Source organism: Rhinatrema bivittatum, chromosome 6 (assembly GCF_901001135.1).
Source record: "Rhinatrema bivittatum chromosome 6, aRhiBiv1.1, whole genome shotgun sequence".
In the NCBI taxonomy this organism is placed as follows: Eukaryota; Metazoa; Chordata; class Amphibia; order Gymnophiona; family Rhinatrematidae; genus Rhinatrema; species Rhinatrema bivittatum.
Genome location: NC_042620.1, coordinates 51,443,325 through 51,464,918, shown reverse-complemented (window position 1 = coordinate 51,464,918; position 21,594 = coordinate 51,443,325). Strand labels below are relative to the sequence as shown.

At 44.5% G+C, this 21,594-nt stretch overlaps 1 protein-coding gene across 11 annotated transcripts in view; it reads right to left on the bottom strand.

The window, feature by feature from the left end:
* Nucleotides 1-21,594, bottom strand: part of R3HDM1 (R3H domain containing 1) — a 476,151-nt gene that overhangs the window by 251,437 nt on the left and 203,120 nt on the right. For all 11 annotated transcript variants that reach the window (XM_029605380.1, XM_029605381.1, XM_029605379.1 and 8 more), the window contains 2 exons: nucleotides 20,324-20,383; nucleotides 20,079-20,219 (listed from right to left, as the gene is read on the bottom strand). In XM_029605380.1, coding sequence (XP_029461240.1) covers nucleotides 20,079-20,219; nucleotides 20,324-20,383 — 201 coding nt within the window. The remainder of the gene's footprint in view (nucleotides 1-20,078; nucleotides 20,220-20,323; nucleotides 20,384-21,594) is intronic.

The following is a 21,594-nucleotide window of genomic DNA, read 5'->3' as shown; positions in this document are numbered from 1 at the left end:
AATCTCCACGCCGTCAGGTGGAGCAAGTTTTGCATTGGGTGTAGAAGGGCACACTACTCTTGGGATAGGAGGCTGTTCTTGTCTCCCAGTGGGATGGGAGTGTCGACAGATAAGCGGAGGAGGTAAGCAATGAGGATCAGGTCTGCAGCCTCGGCTATGCATTTCTGGATTGTGTGCGTGATGAGTGGAATCTGTGGGAATGCGTACATTAGTCTTTCCGACCACAGGAGTAGGAAGGCGTCCTGTGCCGTGCAGAGATGACTCAAATACTGAGCAGAACTGAGGTACCTTCCTGTTCTGCTCTGTGGCAAAGAGATCTATGGACGGTATTCCCCATCGATCAAAAACGTCGTCGGCCACATGCTGGTTTAACTACCACTCATGAATATCCGGAAGGTATGTCGCCTGCAGGTGGATTGCATGATGAGTCATCCAATCCAAGATGAGAAGTGCTTCGCTGCAGAGGATCCATGAACCTGACCCTCCTTGTTAGTTGATACAGAACATGGCCACTTGGTTGTCCGTGTATATCATGACCTGCTTCCCCTCTAAGTTTGAGACAAAGGTCTTGAGGGCATATCGAATTGCTCTTAGCTCGAGAAGATTGATCTGATATAGCTGTTCTCGAGGGGACTATAAGCCCTCGTTTGTAGGTGGTCGAGGTGAGCTCCCCATCCCTTGTGGGAAGTGTCTATTGTGAGATCGATGATGTGAGGTGGAACCTTGAATAGTGCTCCCCTGAGACGCACGTGCGGGTTTAACCACCAATCTAGGTCTAGGATCATGTCTGGAGTCAAGGAGATCTTCCGAAATAATGGTTGAGACCATTGGCGTTTTAGGCCCCATTGTAGTCGGCATATGTGAAGACGGGTATTTGGGACCTTGTGAATGGCTGCTGCCATATGACCCAAAACTGTCAGAATTTGGTGGGCCGTTGTCTTTGTTGTAGAACGTAGATCTCGTTAGAGTCTGCAGTATTAGCCGTCAATCCCTGGTAAGGAAGGCTCTGTTTCTGGTCGTGTCAAACTGAGCTCCTATGAACTGAAGAATTCGGGAGGGCTGGAGGTTTGACTTTTCGAAGTTGATGAGGAATCCTAGGTTCTGAAGATAGGAGATGGCCTGCCGAAGGTGGTATTGAAGAGTTACTGGATCCGAGGCTACTAAGAGCCAGTCATCCAGGTATGGAATAACTGGATCCCCAACTGCCATGCACTTTGTGAATACCTGGGGGCTGCCGAGAGGCCAAAAGGGAGAACCTTGTATTGGTAATGTTGCCCCCTGTAGTGGAAACAGAGGTATTGCCATGAAGAGGGGTGCATTGGTATATGCGTGTAGGCATCTTTCAAGTCTAGCGAGCACATCCAGTCTTTGGGTTGAAGGGGAAGAATTGTTTTCAGGGAGACCATTTTGAATTTCTCCTGGACCAGATGTTTGTTCAACTCACGTACGTCCAGAATCGGGCGCAGACCTCCTGATTTTTTGGGAATTAAGAAGTAGGGGGGAGTAAAATCCCGAATTCCAGAACTGTGGGGGTAGGATACGAATTGCCTGTTGATGTTGAATGTTGAGTCCGGTTGCAGACGGCTGCAACCGCTCTGCCTCACCTTTTTTTTTGCCTTTTTCCTCCTCCATGGGTAAGATGGCTGCCTCTGGTGCAGAGTGCTGAAACCCTTGGCATCTCCAACTCAGCATGGGCGTCCCCGTCCGCCATGCTCCTTCCCGTGGCCTCCTAGTGCACGCTGCCTACGCTTAACACATGGCGGAAACCTCGGGGGTGTCGCCACCGCATGACATCAATACCTCTGGGTATTTTAGCCACCATTCAGCTCACAACGAACGAGTGAGCAAGAACTTTGGTTTAGCTACTCTGACCGCTTCTAAGCTGCATGCTTAGACTTCTCGCTACCCTCCAGGGTATCTCACTCCTGAAGAAGCTCTGGGCACCCACTCCTCGGGGGCCTCTCACTTCCTACTACCCTTCGGGGTTTTCTACTACTAACTAGACAACCGCTCCTCAGGGGTCTCTCTTCTTTTCAGGATCTCCTGTGTCTCTAGGTACTCGCTCCTCGAGGGCCTATCCTGCACAGAGCCTCCTGCATCACGGACCTCCGGTCCCACCTATACCAACTACCAGGAGGATTCCTGCACTACTCTTCAGTGAGTACCTCTAAGATCCAGCTCTCCATTTCCACCCATCAGGTTCGGCTTATCCCGCTCTGCGGAACATTACCAACCTTGTACATCTGAGTGAGTCTACTCCATCTGAGGCTGTCTGAATGTATTGGCACCTTGCTGGACTTCAGTGCCATCTCTTCCTGCACTTCTACCATTTATCTACAGCAGTACAATAAAGCATTCCATCTTCAGTATCTGCTCTCTGAGTCTGGCCTATCGCTGTGGTTTCCCACAGGGGCCCTCCACTTGTAAGGAGTCAACACCACTGCGACTAAGAGTCCACACTATGCCACAAAGCCAACATTGAAGAGTTGATATCTCTTCAGCTAGTTGAAGATAATTGGATCCCACTCTCTTGCTCGGAATGAGATTTGGAAGAGGGGGACCTGGACGTGAAGTTGAGTTGATAACTGTGGTGGATTATTTCTAAAGCCCAGCAATCTCAGACCAGGCTTGACTGAATGCCATGATTCTTCCTCCCACAGCCGTGGGGGGTGGTGGCCTTGCTGGAGTTAAAAAGAGGGTGGAGTTTTTGAGTTGGTGGAGAGAGGTTGGCCCTGTTGTCGCTGTGACCGTGGCCTACCTAAACGCTGTTGATGCTGATTTGACAGCTGTCGAGGTGGCTGCGGATAGGGAGCCGGGCGACAGGAAGAATAGGCCCGGAACGGACAACTTTAATATGGTGCGCGATGATTGGGCGCAAAATAGCGGCGAGAGAAGGCTCCGTATGTGTGAGGAGCTGTCAAAGATTGCACTGCCACGTTCTGCTCCTTCAACTGAGCAACTGTTTCTTGGAAACTGTTATCGAACATATTATCTACTTGGCAAGGAAGGTTGGCCAGTTTTTCATGGACATCTTCTCTTATGGCACTAGCCCGGAGCCAAGCCAAATGTCTGGCTGCGATAACTGATGCAGAGACTCTGGAAGACTTTTCAAAACCCTCAAACAGTTCTGAGGAGGTGTCTTATTGCCTTCCTCCATGTCTTGAACCGGCTGTGGCAGTGAAGTCGTGGGATCCGTATCTGGTAGGTGTCCCTTGAGTTGTTGTAGTGACTCATACAAGTACTGGACAATATAGAATTGCTGTTGATGAATCTGAGCTCTCAACATCGCTGACTGGAAAGATTTTCTCCCAAATTCATTGAGATATCTATTGTCTTTACCGGGTGGTGTACTGGAATGCAATCTTGTTTTCTTGACACGTTGCATCACCGATTCCACCATGATAGAAGTGTGTGGCGGTTGTGGAGATGAATAAAATGTAACATTGCTGCATTCTCAACGTCATGTCCGTTTTTCTGGATACTGGGGTGATAGAGAACGGTGTCTCCCAGGATTTCTCAAGTACCACATTCAAAACTCGATGTGATGGGAACGCTGTTGGATCAGATGGAAGATCGAAAACCTTTAATATTCCCATAGTTTGTGATCTGGGGTCTGGCAAGTTGTGGATTTAAACATTGAGGGCCGAGCCAACTTTGTCTATAAATTTCAGATATGAAAGGTCCTCCGGTGGAGAATAAGGGTCCTCTGGACCCTCTGGTGGAACAGAAGGATACCCCGTGGAGGAGCCTGGAGACAATGGTGCAGAGTCTGGTTGTCTAGGCAATGGAGGAGAGTTTGTGGGCATAGGAGTATGAAACGTATGTTCCGGTGAGTGATGTTATATCGGTGAAGACACCTTTGTTGGCACAGGCTGTGGTATTACTGTTGACCTGTCCGGTGAAGGATGTGGCGATTGTGGAGATATCCCACAAGGGCTGGTTGGAACAGGTTGTGGGTGAGTGTAGCCTAACTGCAGAGAGGCAAGGAAACCAGAGAAAGCTGTCGATAATTGGGCAATGGCTTGCTGTGCCATACCTGGTATCTGAGGCTGATTGGGTTGTGGTGTGGAACCGCCGCCAGGAGTATATCAGAATCTGGGGCTCTAGGGCGATGTTTATGTATCCCCACATCTTCACAAATTCGTTGGTGCTTCGCCAATGGTTCCTGTAATTGAGGCGAGGCATGTTTCCTTCCGGAAACAGAAGGTCCGAGAAGACCTGAACTGATGAGGAAGATAAAGGGGAATCAGAAGAAACTGCCACCCAATTGTTTTCTGACCCAAGCGGGGACTCCGGTCTGCCAGTCAGGCATGTGTAATGATGTGCCTGAGCCAGAGGGTGGAGTATGCCCTTCCAGTCCTGAATGTTCTTGTGACTGTAGAATTTGCAAACCAGAGCCTTTCGTAGTAGAATTTTTCAATGCCCGTTGTGAAGCGGGGGCCCGTGTCTGCGACACAAGCGAAGGATGCTCAGTCAGAGGTTGCATAGACGTTGACTGGGGCCTTGTAATCTTCACTGGGTGCAATGCATGCGTCGACGAATGCGCCAGTGGTTGCGAACGACGCTTCTGATCCTTTTTCTTCGAGTGCGAAGGATGCGTCGGTTGGATGTGCATCGATGGCGCAGTTGAGGCAGAATAGAAGCTTTTATATGTTGCAGGCCTCTGTGTCGACGCGTCACCAACTCCTCTGAGTTTTGGTGGTGGTGTCAAGATTTCTCCTTTGACTTCTTACGTTTCGATGCCTCGTGGTATTTTTCTTTAGATTTTCCCCGGCCCGACTGCGAGGTGCTGGGTTCCAGGGATGCCGCTCGCCTCTGCGAGGGGCGTGCGTTGGCATCGGTCCTGGGGAGGAATCTGCCTCCGAGGGGGGAGGGGGGGCATATGAGCCCATAAGAGAAACTTAATTTTTCAATTTTAGTGGCCCTTTGACACTGCGCTCGAAGTGACATGCGGCCACAATGCTGGCACTTCATTTGATTGTGCCCTGGGCCTAAGCACAAATAACAGGCCTCATGTCCATCGGTAATGGACATTGCATGCGCACGGTTTGAAACCCGACAGTCGGGGCATCGTTTTGCAGCGGCGATGTGGTGATGCCATGTGTCCTGCTCTCAATTTTAATTTCCCTTTTTTTTTTTTACCAGTCTGGCTGAGGAGACATCAGGTCCATATGCTTTCCCGCTCGCGGAAAGGACAGACTGAGGAGATTCTGCTTTCCTGCACGGGAACACATGTGCAGCCGCACAGAGCTAAACTCTAGCAGCTTGGTAAAGCTCCGCCTCCAAAGCCTGACGGACAGTCCCCCATGACAGCATGGCTAATTCAGCCCTGCTATCGACGGGAAACGTGCTAGTATGCATTTAGATGGGCTTAAACAAATTAATTCATAGAGACCAGGTTGGTTTTATTTCGAGTGGACACAAATGTTAATCTATTGAGAATGTTGGAGGTGATTTATGGGGTATACCGAGGTCTTAAGGATGCTGTTTTAATTACATTAGATACGGAAATGGTGTTTAATAGGCTTTAGGAGTGGATCTTTATGGAGGCAATGTTGCTTAATGCTGGAAGAGATATTAATTTCACGTGCGTTCAGGCTATGCATAAATAACCAAGGAAAGTGGCTTGTGCTCATAGTGTAATGCCAGAACTCTTTGGGCTACAAAGAGGGACTAGGCAAGGATGACTGCATTCTCCTCTTTTGTTTGCATTGGTAACAGAGCGGCTTGCTGCTCACATTATAGAAAACTGTCAGTTTATAGGAACTGAAGTGAAAAGAAAACAGCAGAAAATTGCATTCTACATGGATGATATTTTGCAATATTTTATGAAGCTGGAGACTTCAGTCCCTAAAATTTTGCATTTTTGAAGATTATTGAAGCCTATCAGGTTATAAGATAAATGCTGGAAAGGCAGAAATTATGGTCCTGCATACTAAAGAATGTGGAAAATTGCAGGAAAGGGTTGTGTATGCTCTGCTGTAGGCTAAAGATCAGATTAAGTATTTGGGTATTGAAAGGGGCGGCTAAGAGGTGAGATTATCAGCTCACCCGTAGCAGATCCCCGACAGCCTACTATCCCCGTTTCTTCGTGGGAACTGCACCTTCAATTTCGGAGAGCTCAGTTGCTGGAGGAACGGCCCAGGAGCAAGCGCCGTCCCCCTTGACCCTGGATACCACCCTGAGCTCCGGATCACCGCGAAAACCCGCTCATCCCCAAAATATCGCAATCTCTTGCCCAGCTTCGGTGGAAGCTGGAGCGGCCATGTTGATGGCCAGAGACGGAGGCTTCGGAAACCGGCAGGTTGAGACCCCAGGAGAGGGGAGTGAGGAACATCTCGGTGGATTGGAGGATCCCCTGAGGGCTTCTACACCGCTGGAACAAAAAGCAGCCGGATTACTATCAGCTCAAGGTACCGGGTTGAGCGGGGGAGCTGTTGGAGATGAGGGAATAAGACAGCTTCGAGTGATTTCAGAAAATCCCTCAACGGAAAGACCCGATGTTATATCTTTGGAAGGGATTTGGAATATGTTAAGTGCGATTGCAAATTCCTTAAAAAGTTTTATCTGAAACAGTGGAAATTCAAAATCAACCAGTTAAAAATAATAATTTAATTGCAAATTTCACAAATAAAACAGAAGAATTGAAAAGAAGAGTCTGTGCAGTGGAAATTAAGCAAGAAAAATTAATTGTTTCTGACTGTATAATATCAAAAAGATTAGAAGCCATTGAAAATGCTTTAAGAGCTCAATCTGCGCATACTTAATTTTCCTGTAATCAAGTCTATTTCACCATTGGAATTATTTAAAGTTTACTTGAAGAAACATTTAAAAATTCCTTAGTCAGCTCTACCTGTGATAGTTAAAGCATTCTATCTTCAACAATCTATCCAAACGGAAGAGCCAATTTCATCTTTGAATTTAACTGACATTTTGGAAATGTCTTCAGAGCAGGTGGTCAATCAGAGGAAACCTTTGCTGGTGATCATTCGCATTTCTTACAGAGCGAAATCATGTTATGCGATTATTCTTTAGAAATCGTAAAATCCCTGTTAATGGGTCTCTTATTTGGATATTTCCAGATGTGATAAAAACTACACAAACACGCAGGAAGGAATTCCTCTTGATGCGGCCCGACGTTCTGAAATTAGGTGCTAGGTTTACCTTGAAACATCCCTGCAAAGCTTGCATCAGGTACCTAAATATGAATTATATTTTCCTGGAACCAGAACAACTGAAAACATGCTTAGCTGGAAGATCCCTCATTGATGCTCCAACAGGTCTAGTGTGAAAAAGAAAAAAAAAAAAAAAAGATGCAGTAGCCAAGGCGTGCTAATCATAATGTTGGTGATAGATATTGATTACTTTGACGAAATTTGCTCCTTCTGCCTCCTAAATGCAAACTGTAAATTTTCTTATAATTAAAATGCCAGTATTTATTTTATTTAACAGCTTTTCTATACCAATATTATAATGCACATCATATCGGTTTACATCGAAACAATAGGTGGAAAATACAATGAACAGGGAGAGGGGTGAGAGACAACAAGATTAACATGTTGCAACAACGGTGCTGCAGCTGGAGGAGGCTCAATTGGTGAGCCTGAAAAGTAGAACTAGAGAGGTAACATATTAACGTAATACTTAGAGTGGGATGATGTTATCTGCAAGGTGAGAAGAGGTGGCGTAGTGGGGTGCATGGATCTAGTCTGGAAATGCCTGGTGGAAAAGCCAGGTCTTTAGCATTTTCTTGAATTTAAAGGGGCAGGGCTCAAGGTGGAGGTTTGTAGGTACAGCATTCCAGTGAGTGGGGCCAGCAATTGATAGGGCACGGTCCCTTGTTGATGTGAGATGGGCATTCTTGAGGGGTGGGATATGTAGGGTACCTTTGAGATTTGCTCTGGTTGGGCAGGAGAAGTGTGTGAATCAGAAAGGTTCCCTGAGCCAGGAGGAATTGCTTTTGTGGATGGATTTGTGCATAATGGTGAGGGTCTTGAATAGGATGTGTGATGGGATAGAGAGCCAGTGGAGGTCTTTGAGGAGGGGGGTTATGTGGTCTGATTTGCGTGCGTTCATGATAATTCTAGCGGTGGCGTTCTGTAGTATTTGGAGGGGTTTGATAGTGGAGTAGGGAAGGCCTAGATACAATGAATTGCAGAAGTCCAGTTTGGATGTTAGGGTGGCTTGGATGACAGTTCTGAGATCGTGGGTATGGAGTAGGGGTTTGAGCTTTATGATGTTGAGCTTATAGAAGCCTTCTTTTAGGTCGGAGTTAATGTGTTTTTTTAGGTTTAGATGTGGATCAATTAGGACACCCAGGTTTCATACTGGAGGCTGTGAGGTGAAGGTGCTGGCAGCTGGGTCGTTGGCAGGGGAGAGCTTAAGAGTTTGGTGGTTGTGGATGAGGAGAAGTTCAGTTTTTGAGGAATTAAGGGCAAGGTGTAGGTTGGTGAGTAGGGAGTTGATGGATGTGAGGCATTTCTCCCAGAATTTTAGCGTTATGGATAAAGATTCTTGTATTGGTATGATGATTTGTACATCATCTGCGTAGATGTAGAATTTGAGGCAGAGTTCAGATAGTAGCTGGCAGAGGGCAGGCGGTAAATATTAAATAGAGTGGAGGAGAGGGAGAAATTGTGGATTCTGAGTTGCCTAGTTTAACAGAGAATTGTCTGTTAGACAGGTAGGATTTGAACCAGAGGAGGGCTGCGCCAGAAATGCCAATGTCAGTTAGACGGGAGATGAGGAGGTTGTGGCTTATCGTGTCAAAGGCTGCGGAGATGTCAAAGGAAGGCAATGATGAAGCTATGATCTTGGCCAAGGCCAATGAGGAGGGCAACAGTGAGGAACAGTAGTAGAGTTTCGATGCTCAAGTTTTTGCAAAAGCCAAATTGAGAGGGGTGAAGGATATTGTTGTCTTCAAGGTAGTCCATAAGTTGGGTGTTCACCACCTTTTCCATGATTTTGGCGAAGAGGGGGAGATTTGAGATGGGATGGTAGTTGGCCGGATCTTTGGGGTCTAGAGATGGTTTTTTGATCAGAGGTTTGACAACTGCGTGTTTTAAGGAATCAAGGACTGAGCCAGTGGAGAGGGAGCAGTTAATGATGTCTGCTAGGGGTTTGGCAATAGTGTTGGGAATGGTTAGGAGGGTTTTGGTGGGGATAGTATCAGAGGGGTGGGACATGGGCTTGATTTTTTTGAGAATAGACTATTTCCTTGGAGGATGTGAGGTCGATAGAGTCTAATGTGGTGTTGTGAGTGGTGTGGTGGTTGGGAGACATAGTGGGGGCTGTGAGAGTGAATCGGAGGAGGATGTTTGTAATATATATATGTGATGAAATATGTATATTTGATAGATTTGTTTCTTCTGTAATGATATTGAATTTTCTGTAAGGAGTTTTCCTGGCAAAATTTTTAAAAGTTGAAAATAAAGAATTGAAAAAAAAAAGTATTTGGGTATTTTGTCTCCCAATCTAAGTAAAGTTTAACAAATGAATTATGTTCTTATTCTTTCTAAACTGAAAGATGATGTGCTGAGATGGAGGGATTTATATCTGAGCTGGCCAGGCTAAATGCTATATATTTGAACTGGCTGCCACATATTCTGAATTTGTTCCCGATACGTCCTCTGGCCTTGCCTGCATTTTTTTTTTATGACCCTGAACAGAATTATTAATGAATTTGTTTGGAACAGAAAAGTGAGAATTAGTTTGCAGAGGTATAGATATGACAGAGGAGCTGATTTTCCTAACTTCTGAAATTATTTAGCAGCTTTGTTCAATGTGCTAGGCCAATGTTATTGACTGTCTCCCAGTCAGCACTGGATTGAGTGTGAACAATTAGGTTCCAAATCTAATGATGCATGGTATCCATGAGAAGCTAGGGATAAAAAAGACCGTATGGGTCTGGTTATAGTTTCGAGTAAACGTTGAGCCTTTGCTAGGAGGAAGGTTGGCAATAGCTTGATGGGTATTTGATATTTGAATTACCCCTTAAAAAACTTCAGTTGTTTAATGAGGGTAAATTCTGCTCTTGAGAGTACTTTAAGGAAAAATTTAGGATTCAGGATTTTGTTTTATTTTTTCCTCCAACTGAATATTAGCTTTAGCAAAAACAAGCAGCAGATATTAAATCTTCAGTCTTTTTTTGGAAAAGGTGGTATTTTGTTTGGGAAAGAAAAAGGATAGATGAGTCATATTTATAAACCCATCTGCTAGAATTTGGAGGCAAAAAAGCCTTCCTGGAAGCAAAGAAGTGAAGAGAGAGATTGGTGGGTCTTGGGAGGAAGATGATGGGGATCAAATGGTTGAGTGTAGTTAAATACTCTATTTTGGCAAACAATGTAGAACAGTACCATATTCTCCTAAGGGCATAAATAACCCCCGGTGAAGATGCACACAATTAGTACATCTCATTTGGAGTATTGCTGGCAGGATTGTGGATAGAAGGGACACTTCATGTATATTTTATACAGTTGTCCTACCCTGATAACCTACTGGACAGATCTAAAGGTGGCTATAAATATCACAAATCTCACAATACCTGATAATGCGAGGGAATATATGCTCCTGTTTCTCTCAGAGATCCTTCAGGTTGGGAATATTGGGTGTCTTGTTAAAAAAAAAAAAGTTTCTGGTAGTGAGGAAGATGTAAAGGGCCTCCAATAATGAAGAAGTGGTACATGGGGGTTGGGATGATGATAGAAATGGAGACAGAATGGATAAGATTAGAGGAGTGCCTGAAAAAGTGAAGCATTAATAGAACTCTGTGTTGAAGTTTCTGAAGGCTCAAAGTCTGATTAAGACACACTGCTGGTGAGGTAGAACTTCATGGAAGGGATGTAGAAATGAAAAGGGGTATTTGATGGGGTGGGAAAGGGCTTGAAAACTGGGGAAGTGAGTTGTGGAAGGTGAGAATTGGTGACGGGAGGCGTGTTTACAGGGAGAATTGAGGGGACAGGTAGATGGGTAGTACTAGTTCTTAGTGGAGTTCATGCAAGACATTTGACTCAAATTACCCAGTGAACTCAATCAAAAATTATACTTTGATATTAGAGTGTGGGGGAAGGGGCTTGTGGTGAGGATTGGGATAGAATTTTCTGATGGAATGTGAATTAGGAGAACTACTTGTTTATGGTGATTTCTTTTTACTTCTAATCAGTTGAAATTCAACAACATTTAAGTTTCACAAAGAAATTCTCTTATCTATTTTAACATTTTTTGTGATGCATTTAAAAAAGGCTAGGCAAATCTAACAGGTCCATCTAATAAGCTAAATTGTGCTTAAGCAAAAATTTAAATACTTAGCTTGTGCAAGATCAATGAAGCATAATTGAATGGAATAATAATGTAGGAGTAGAGTAGCAGTGTAGTGATTAGAGCAACAGGCTACGAATCAGGGTAACCAGAGTTCACTTCCCACTGCCGCTCCTTGTGACCTTGGGCAAGCCACTTTACCTTTGTTGCCACAGGTACAAACTTAGGGCCTAAATCATAAAGGTATTTTCCCATAGACACAGAATGGGAGAAAAGCTTCAGTGAATCAGAAGTTGGACTGTAAGCCCTCTGGGGATAGGGAAATATCTAGAGTACCTGAATGTAATCCACTTTGAAGTGCCAAAAGCAGAATATAAATCAAATAAATAAAATTATCCAAAGATTTGCGTTCATCATTAAGCATAGATTGTCTGTGACGATCAGTAACAGCTAGCAAAAGATGATGTAGCCCAACACTGACAATCTTTTGGCAGCACTTAGGGCAGGGGTGGGCACACTTTTTTCCATAGGGGTCACATTACTGGCTCTCAGCTGTACCAGGGGATTGGGGGTGGGGGGGGGGGGGGGCAGCAGGTCCCCTTCATGTTTATTTTTAAGCATAACTAGCAATATTGTGAGAAAGTGGCACTAATGACATATCACCAATGCAACAAGAAAAAGGCAAATATACATATACACTGGCAAGAATACCCAAAACCACAGTGAGATTAGCAAAGCTGCAGCAAAATACAAAACTACAAATACAGAGACACAATGAGCAGCAAAATACCAAATCACAAAGATTTTTAGCGTTACCCAAAACAGTGTGAAAAAATAGCACCCACATGTTACTCACCAAGTCAATATTAGTTATATCCTTGCAACGCACCATCAACTAATTTCTGGTCCTCCACACAGAGCTGCTCTTTTTAGGGAACAGACATAGCCAATAAGCATACAAATGAACAGAAGGAAAATATCAGATTCCCTTCAGCTGTTAATAAACAAATACCCTGTTAATAAACAGCTGAAGGAAAATTTTTGAAAATCGTCTTCATGTGCATTAGCTATATCTGTTACTGGTCATGGCCATGAGGTGGTCCATTGCAGCGGGCATTACCGTTAGCATCAGAACAAGCCTGAATGATTTGCTAACGCACATGATGGGCTAATGATGATGATGTTAATGGTGACAAGGATGGCCTGGCAAAACCAGTAGTTGTGCACTGGTGGGCCAGACAATATGGAAGGCAGTAAAGAGGTAGGTGGGATAAGAACATAAGAACAAGCCATACTGGGTCAGACCAAGGGTCCATCAAGTCCAGCATCCTGTTTCCAACAGTGGCCAATCCAGGCCACAATAACCTGGCAAGCACCCAAAAACTAAGTCCATTCCATGCTACTGTTGTTAGCAATAGCAGAGGCTATTTTCCAAGTCAACTTACCAAGAACTTATCCAATCCTTTTTTAAACACAGCTACACTAACTGCACTAACCACATCCTCTGGCAACAAATTCCAGAGTTTAATTGTGCGTTGAGTGAAAAAGAACTTTCTCTGATTAGTTTTAAATGTGCCACATGCTAACTTCATGGAGTGCCCCCTAGTCCCTTCCACCATCCGAAAGAGTAAATAAGTGATTCACATTAACCCGTTCTAGACCTGTCATAATTTTAAACATCTCTATCATATCCCCCCTCAGCCGTCTTTTCTCCAAGCTGAAAAGTCCTAATCTCTTTAGCCTTCCCTTTATCATTTCGGTTGCCCTTCTCTGTACCTTCTCTATCGCAACTATATCTTTTTTGAGATGTGGCGACCAGAATTTTACACAGTATTCAAAGTGCGGGATTACCATGGAGCGATTCAGAGGCATTATGACATTTTGTTTTATTCACACCAAAAAAACCCACACACACCAACGGTGTATTCCAGTACACACCAATGTAAACAATCCAAAAAACAACAAGTGTCCTGGTACTAAATTTTAAATAGCACCTAATACGCCAAACTTGTGTATGACCCTCTATTCACGGGCAGACATTATCAGTACTGCTCGTTTCACATAGGGGTCACTAATCCTTTAATCGAAAATAATTTTTTTGTTGATTTTCAAAAATTTTTAAGCAATTGCAATCGAGAGTAAAAAACGGATACTTATCCGCACTCGGAACCCGAACCCGACATGGCCATGTTTCGGACTTCTGTCCTGCTTCAGGGGAAAATATTCAGAAAGCCAATTCAGGTGGTAGAAAACGTCTTCTTCTTTCGGCGAATTTACTCCGTGCCGGTCCTGTTTGTCAACGCGGGCTGCATTTCACCGGTACGGAGTAAATTCGCCGAAAGAAGAAGACGTTTTCTACCACCTGAATTGGCTTTCTGAATATTTTCCCCTGAAGCAGGACAGAAGTCCGAAACATGGCCATGTCGGGTTCGGGTTCCGAGTGCGGATAAGTATCCGTTTTTTACTCTCGATTGCAATTGCTTAAAAATTTTTGAAAATCAACAAAAAAATTATTTTCGATTAAAGGATTAGTGACCCCTATGTGAAACGAGCAGTACTGATAATGTCTGCCCGTGAATAGAGGGTCATACACAAGTTTGGCGTATTAGGTGCTATTTAAAATTTAGTTGTTTTTTGGATTTTGTTTTATTCACCATTCCCTTTCTAATAATTCCCAACATTATTTGCTTTTTTGACTGCCGCAGCACACTGAACCGACAATTTCAATGTGTTATCCACTATGACGCCTAGATCTCTTTCTTGGGTGGGAGCTACTAATATGGAACCTGACATTGTGTAACTGTAGCATGGGTTATTTTTCCCTATATGCATCACTTTGCACTTATCCACATGATTAAAACATGACAATGGGCTGGTTTTGGTCTGCGGGCCTTGGTCTGCTCACCACTGGTTTAGGTGTTGATGGAGTTTACCTGCCATTATGTTGTTTCTTCCTTCCAGGTATATTTATTATTTATTTGTTTTTATATACCGATATTCAATCTGGCATATCACATCGGTTTACAGTGCAGAGGTTCAATAAGAATTAGGCTTATTTTACATTGTAACTTCGTATCATCTGTAACAATATAATTTAGAAGAAAATATGTTCAACGATATAGCTTATAATGAGACAGGATCAACACTGATTTAACTGTATAAAACTTGAACAACAGAGTAGAACAGTCAGTTGGGGGGAGGAATATTCTTAGTGCTAATGGAAGGTGGGTATTAGGTAGCTGTCAGGAAGGCTTTTTTAAAGAGCCATGTTTTGAGGGTTTTTTTTTTTTTTTTTTTTTTTTTGAAGGATTGAGTCGTGGGATCCAGTCTGAGTTGAGGTAGTAAACTGTTCCAGAGAGAGGGTCCTGCTACAGTTAGGATTCGATCCCTTGTTGTGGTCAAGTATGCCATTTTTGGTAAAGGTATTGGAATGAGCTCGGTGTTAGTGGAGCAGTTTTCTTTGGGGGATATGAAAATGAAGGGCCAAGCTCAGCCAGTCAAACTTGTCATTGTATAGTGCTTTGTGGATGAGAGTTAGGACTTTATATTGTATTCTGTGTGGGATGGGTAGCCAGTGAAGAGTTTTGAGTATCGGTGAGATATGATCGGATCATTTGTTGTCTGTAAGTGATCTTGCAGCTGCATTCTATAGGCTCTTAGGGCCATCTGATGGGAAATGGCCCAGTTCCACACCTTGACAGTTTCCCGATAAAGAAAGGAAGAGCCTATTCTTCAACTACTTGTTCAAGTAGAACATTACCACCTGGTTGAATGTTTCCTAAAGGATACTTTGTTAGCCACCCGAGTTCTGAATACCTTTAGAGGGTTCAGAATTGTTCAAAGCTTCAACAGAGTAATGTGTAACTTCTTCACACAAGACCTGGATCTGAAGCCCTTATAAGTAAGCTCCTGTCAAGATTGACAGGGCTTGAACCAGTGACCCTAGAAAGAAGCTGCAGAAAATCCATGGGAAATACAGAAGACATTTATCCTCTGGTTGCTAGGTAGCTAGACATTCTTGGTTCAGCATGGAGTATGCCTCAATTAATGTCAGTATATAAGGAGAGCAACAGAGGTACACCTTTTCTGGTGCAACGGATTCCTGGGATACACCCTAAAGAACCTTTGCTTGTTTGGCCTTGATCCTGACATATATTCAGCTCTGAAGTCTGCTCTAGTGTTCCTTCTCCAAATCCAGACCTGCAATCCTGTTCCAATTTTCCTGATCCTGAGCTTGCTCCAGTGTTATAACTGCCTTCCAGGATGCCTCCCAAACAAAGCCTGGTTTTAGCTCAAACTTCATCTAATCACCCAACTTCTTCCGGTACACTGCTTCCTAACATACTATTCACTAGTTCCCCAACTGTAACTGACGGCATCTATAGTTTAAAGAATTTGGTGAGGAGAGATTTGGAAGGGTAAACCCTAGGTCAAACTGAAAGAGAACAGTCACCAAAGACAGGAGAGAGAGTTCAATCTGAATCTGTGACAGTTGCTTTCCTGGAGTCCCTGTGTGGCCTGGTTCCACTGGGACTTTAGAGTTCATTGGGTTTGTCTCATATGGAGAAGTGTTATGCAAATTACATGAAACATGGAAGCTGTAACGCCCAACATTCTCAACATAGACCAAGCTGATGTCTGATGACTCCGAGCTAGTCCACTGTTCTCCACCCTCCAGGTCTTCCTTTCAAGTCTCCCTCCCTAGATGTCCTCCTTGCTACTCAGTCTCAGCTCAATCTTGGGTATTTTTCCTCCCCTCCCCCAAACTTGATTCTAGATTTTTTTTTCCTCTGGTCTCTCATCTTCCCTCCACATTGTAATGCAAAGGTTCCAAATAATTAGCCCACTGCTTTATGTTTTATGGCTACCTTCAGCCTGTGTCACTGATAGGTTGTGGAGGACAACTCTGGACAAAAGAAGTAAATCTGAGGTAATCCATGGGATGGGCCAGCAACTCAGTAAAAGCAGGAGAGGAGGATGGTGATCAGCACAGCAGGTGGCTGCCCAGGCTCCCATCCGATCCTTTTCCAAGGTTCCGCCTGGCAGCCTACTCTCCAAGCCTGCTGTGCTGCATCATGGACACGTCATTGGAGTTAATGGGCAGAGTCCAACTTGGGTGACGATTGAGTGGCTGAAACCCAGGACTGTGTTACCTGGGCCTACTCCACTCCATGCCTCAGTGGCCTGTAGTCCTGCTGACATTAGGAATGATAACGTGGTGGGGCCAGTGTCAGCAGCCATCCAGCCAGACACTCAGCAGGTAGGTAGGCAGGCAGGCAAGGAGTGTGAGTTAAGACTGGTTTTAGACTAGCAGGAACTGTTCGCAATTCCAACTTTAAGTTTGTGGCAGTGGCACTCGCCTGCAGCCATGACTATCAACAATGGCTGCTGACCTTCTCATTCCACAAGCCACAGGGACACTCACTGAAAAGGAACAGCTGGAGCATCTGCATAATGTTCACACACTAGAGCACTTACCACTAGAAATGCAAGACAAGAAAGGAGAGAGCTCATTCAGAGCTGAAGGTGAACGCAGGAGGAGGAGGAGGAGGAGGAATAAATGGTTGCATATTCTCATTGGAGGCACAGCATTCAAGAGATGGCCTTACTTTACTTGTGCCACTTCATGGGTTTTGTGTGGAATGTTTGTGGCATGTGAACCTGCAAAGTGGACAGCCTATCCACACACAGGTTGTTGCTGTGCTGCAGTGGAGACAAGGAATTGGCTGAGCTGATCATTAGGGTGAGCTTGGGGGAATGAATCAGATGGAACTTTGCTCAGCTGCAGCTGGAAGGCAACCCCCCTCCCCCCTCCAAAAAAAAAAAAAGACATTTTAGCTGTCCTGCTGGCTCCCAGGCAATACCCATAAATCTGCAAGTCTGTGGGAACCAAGACACTATTTTGGCAAGGTAACCTTGATCATCTTAATCATTTGTTTGTATGAACGAATGCCCAAGTCCTTGCCCCCCCCCCCCATATGAAATGCCAAAGTGTCTGGGGCTGTCGACAAATCTCTGTCATAGAACGGGTAAAAGCTGCTTCCAAAGCATATCATGCTTACTGATTCACAAATTGCAAACACCTCAATGTGCCAAACATAAATGCGGAGGCCCTTGGGGGTCATCTGGTCAGAGGCAGCACCCCCCAAACGTCATGGGATGCCTCCAGAGGGTTCACACCTCATGTGGATCCGAGGGCACAGGGGGCATCAAGGGAAACCAGATGATGCCATGACAAAAAATAAGGCCGGCGAATGGACAATGGCCTGCGGGCTCCGAAAGACACTGCTACCGTGCCACAAGACTGACTAAGGACAGGTGGAACCGAGAGGGATCCGGCGCAGGAACAAGGCAAAAAACTAGCCTAAAAATGGATTAGTTTTCCAGAAAAAGAGCACGAGTTCCAAGACTGCGAGATGACAGCTCTGTGAAAACAAAAAACACAAAACACTGAATAAGGATCATACATGGATGCACGGATTAGGGCATTCTGAGCACGCTCAGTGTGCCAGTCAAAGTTTTAGAAACTTTGACAGGAGTTTTCCGTGCTGGGCTCCATCTTATGTCACGCATGTGTGAGGACTAGCATCCTGCTTGTCCTAGGAGAAAGATTTCTCTTGATTCTGGTCCTGTCCTCTGCCTGAGGAGCCAAAGAGGTTGAGAGTCTCCGTGATGTAACCTAGTCACCAATAACTGGTGCAGTTTAATGGTACTCACATTCAGCCTTCAATGCCAGCTTCAATGAGCTTGACTCTTATTCATAAGACCATAAGAATTTAACTGGATCAGACCAAGGTCCATTGAGCCCAGTATCCTGACTCTGACAGTGGCAAATCCAGGTCACAAGTGCTCAGCAGATCCCATAAAGTACATCTAATTCCTGTTCTTCACTCCCAGGGATAGCAATAGCTGTCTTTAATTTACCTGGTTAATAATTCATTATGGACTTTTCCTCCAGGAACTATTCCAAACTTCTTTTAAAGCCTGCTAGGCTAGTTGCCGTGAAAGCAAAAAAAGCTATGCTAGTTGCAAGGAAGGCAAAAAGCTTGATTTTCTAGGCCCAAATTGCTCTTGGTGACATTTGTGAAGATGCCATAGCCTGAGCAACTTGTTCCAGAAACTTCCATCAAACCTTATCATAGTCAGTGATGTATCTCTCTTGTTTGTACTTGAACAGAACTTGAAGCTGATGACCTGCTTCTCAGACATGGGGGAATATCAATAAACAAATTAAATGAAGACATTTTCCTCTAAAATATGCTTGTCTGAAGAAAAGAAAAAGATTGGGCAGGAAATGACAGCCACTGTCAAATCAGGAAAAAAGTACAAACTGGGTCAGTGGTAATATCAAGGAAAAAAAATAAAGCTTAGAAAATCATCAAAAACATAACTAGGGGAAAAACTGGGAGATGGAGATGGGATGCATAGTGGCTAAAACCAGAAAGAAAAAAAAGAAAAAAAATCTTTACATCAACTTTGCAGTGCTGCAGCAATGAAGATGTGTTTTATGGTTTTAGCAGACAAAAAAGAACAGAGGAGAGCTGCAGGGCTTCAACAGCATGGGAACAGCCACTGAACAGTGAAAAGCTTTTATGCCTTTTCAGTAGGTTCTGGACGAATTCATCCATTTGGCTCTGACTGCAATCATGTACCTATGTGACACCATGGTGACCTACTTGCCTTCAGAGAAATATACATACATACAGTATTTTTTGCTCCATAAGATGCACCTAGGATTCAGAGGGGGGAAAATTTAAAAAAAAAAATTGTGCTAAACCGGCTCTGTCCCCAGGCATCTGTGTCTCTATGGAGCAAATTAGGGGAGCACATAACTTTTTTTTTCTCCCCATTTTGTTTTCGGGTCTGGGGAGGGCCATTTCGGTCCACTCCCCAGATCAGAAAACCTTTATCTCTCTCTTTCTGTGGACACCCCCCCCCAAAAAAAAAACAAAACAAAAAACAACCCATCCCAACCCTTTAAATTAACAACCCCCACCCTCCTGACCCCCCCCCCCCCCCAAGACCTGCCAAAAGTCCATGGTGGTCCAGGAGCGGTCCGGGAGCGATCTCCTGGGCTTAGGCCGTTGGCTGCCAGTAATCAAAATGGCACCGACGGCCCTTTGCCCTTACTATGTCACTGGGGCCGACCAATGGCAGTGGTAGCCCCTGAGACATAGGGCCGTCGGCTGCCAGTAATCAAAATGGCGCAGATGGCCCCAGTGACATAGTAAGGGCAAAGGGCCGACCAATGGCAGCGGCAGCCCCCTGTGACATAGGGCAAAGGGCCGTCAGCACCATTTTGATTACTGGCAGCAGACAGCCCAAGTCCAGGAGATCGCTCCCGGACCCCCGCTGGACCACCAGGGACTTTTGGCAGGTCTGGGGGGGGGGGGGGGGGGGCAGGAGGGTGGGTGGGCTGTTAGATTTTTAGTTTTTTTTTTATATTCGCTCCATAAAACGGACATTCCCCCCCCCACTTTCGGGGAAAAAAAGTGCGGCTTATGGAGCGAAAAATACAGTATATGACAACCTATTTTTTGACAGTTCATTTAAGTACTTCAAATGAGCACACAAAGTCATCAGAAAAAGAAAAGATCTTTTAGTTTAAAAGCTACTTTCTGCCATAATTCTGGGACTGCCATCCAAGTGCTGTGCATCCAGTTGCCCTCTTTACAGAATGTATTCCGTTGTAGTACTGTGCATAGTAAAGAAAAGAAGTAAAATGCTGGAGGGAGAAGAGAAAGAAGAGGAAATGCACATTGACTTTTTTTTGGGAGGGGTAGATATGATGAGAACAAATAAAAAGATCTATTCATACTTACATTCTAGTATTGCTTGTTTTGTTTATTATAACTGATTTCCCACTCTGGTCAACATTGTGATCTAATCCGAAGTAGGCAGCTACTCTGTGTAACAGCATTCTATGGTAAGATGTCATTGGAGGAAATTTTTTACGCTGGATTCTTTAAAAGGGGTGGGGGAGGAGGGAAATACAAAAGTAAGTGAAAGAAGTTTTGCAAATTCTTTGAAATCTACAAAACTTTAAATAAACAGTTGTAAAACTTACTCATTAGTACCAATGAAATCTAGAATTTCCTGTTCTAACTTCAGCAGCATCATTCTGTCCCTGAAAAAGCATCAGAAAATAGATGATTTTCATGTGTATGAAATTAACTTTTAGAAAAAGAGTCTGCAAATAAATGTATGAATAATAAATATGTGCATGGGGCCAGCTTGGTGGCATAGTGCTATGTGCTATATCCAAACCAAAAAAAAGGAACTCGTGATTTTAACACTGACTCATTGGTGTGCAGTCATGCAGAAGACTTGGGTTTAAATCCCAGGCCATGTTGCGAAGCTAACACTCAACAATGATAGCCAGTGGCCAGAATCAGGGTCCATGTTACCATATTCAAGGGAACTGCAGATATGGTCCATGACCAAGGTTGGTCACTAACGATTGGGCTAAGCTGGGAGGGGATATAAACACAGGAGTTAACACACTAGGCTCACAGCACCATGACCTGACAATTGCTTCTGATTACACTGGAAACCCAAGGAGCAAAAGGAAAGCAGAGTTGCTTACCTCTAACAGGTGTTCTCCAAGGACAGCAGGATGTTAGTCCTCACACATGGGTGACATCATCAGATGGAGCCCATCACGGAAAACTTTTGTCTAGAAACTTTGACTGGCACACTGAGCATGCCCAGCATGCCACTAACCACATGTCCACGCGGAGTCCCCTATTCAGTCTCAAAGTTTGTGAAAAATAAAATAAACCTAGAGAAACCCAACCCTGCAGGGTGATGGGCGGGTTTTGTGAGGACTAACATCCTGCTGTCATTTGAGAACACTGTTACAGGTAAGCAACACTGCTTTCTCCAAAGACAAGCACGATGGTAGTCCTCACACATGGGTGATTATGTAGCTCCAGGCTGCTCCCATGCGCCGCGCAGAACAGGTGCCAATGTGCACAACAACTAGAGCTGCAATAAGCAGAGAAGCAAACCTGCACCCAAGGAAAGGGCCCACATAGAAACAGTTGGGTTTCATGGCTGAAAGAGATTACGGAGGACAGACTGTCCAAAACAACTGTCCCGCCAGCCATCCTCATCCAGACAATAATATGAGGCGACGTGTGGATGGAACTCCAGGTTGCCGCTCTGCAAATCTCAAGAATGGGGACGGCACGCTAGTGAGCCACCGAAACTGACATGGCTCGAATGGAATGAGCCTTGAAGAGACCTTCAAGCTGTAAGCCCACTTGAGCATAGCAGAAGGCAATACAGTCCACAAGCCAATGGGAAAAGTTCTGTTTAGATACTGTGACTACTTTT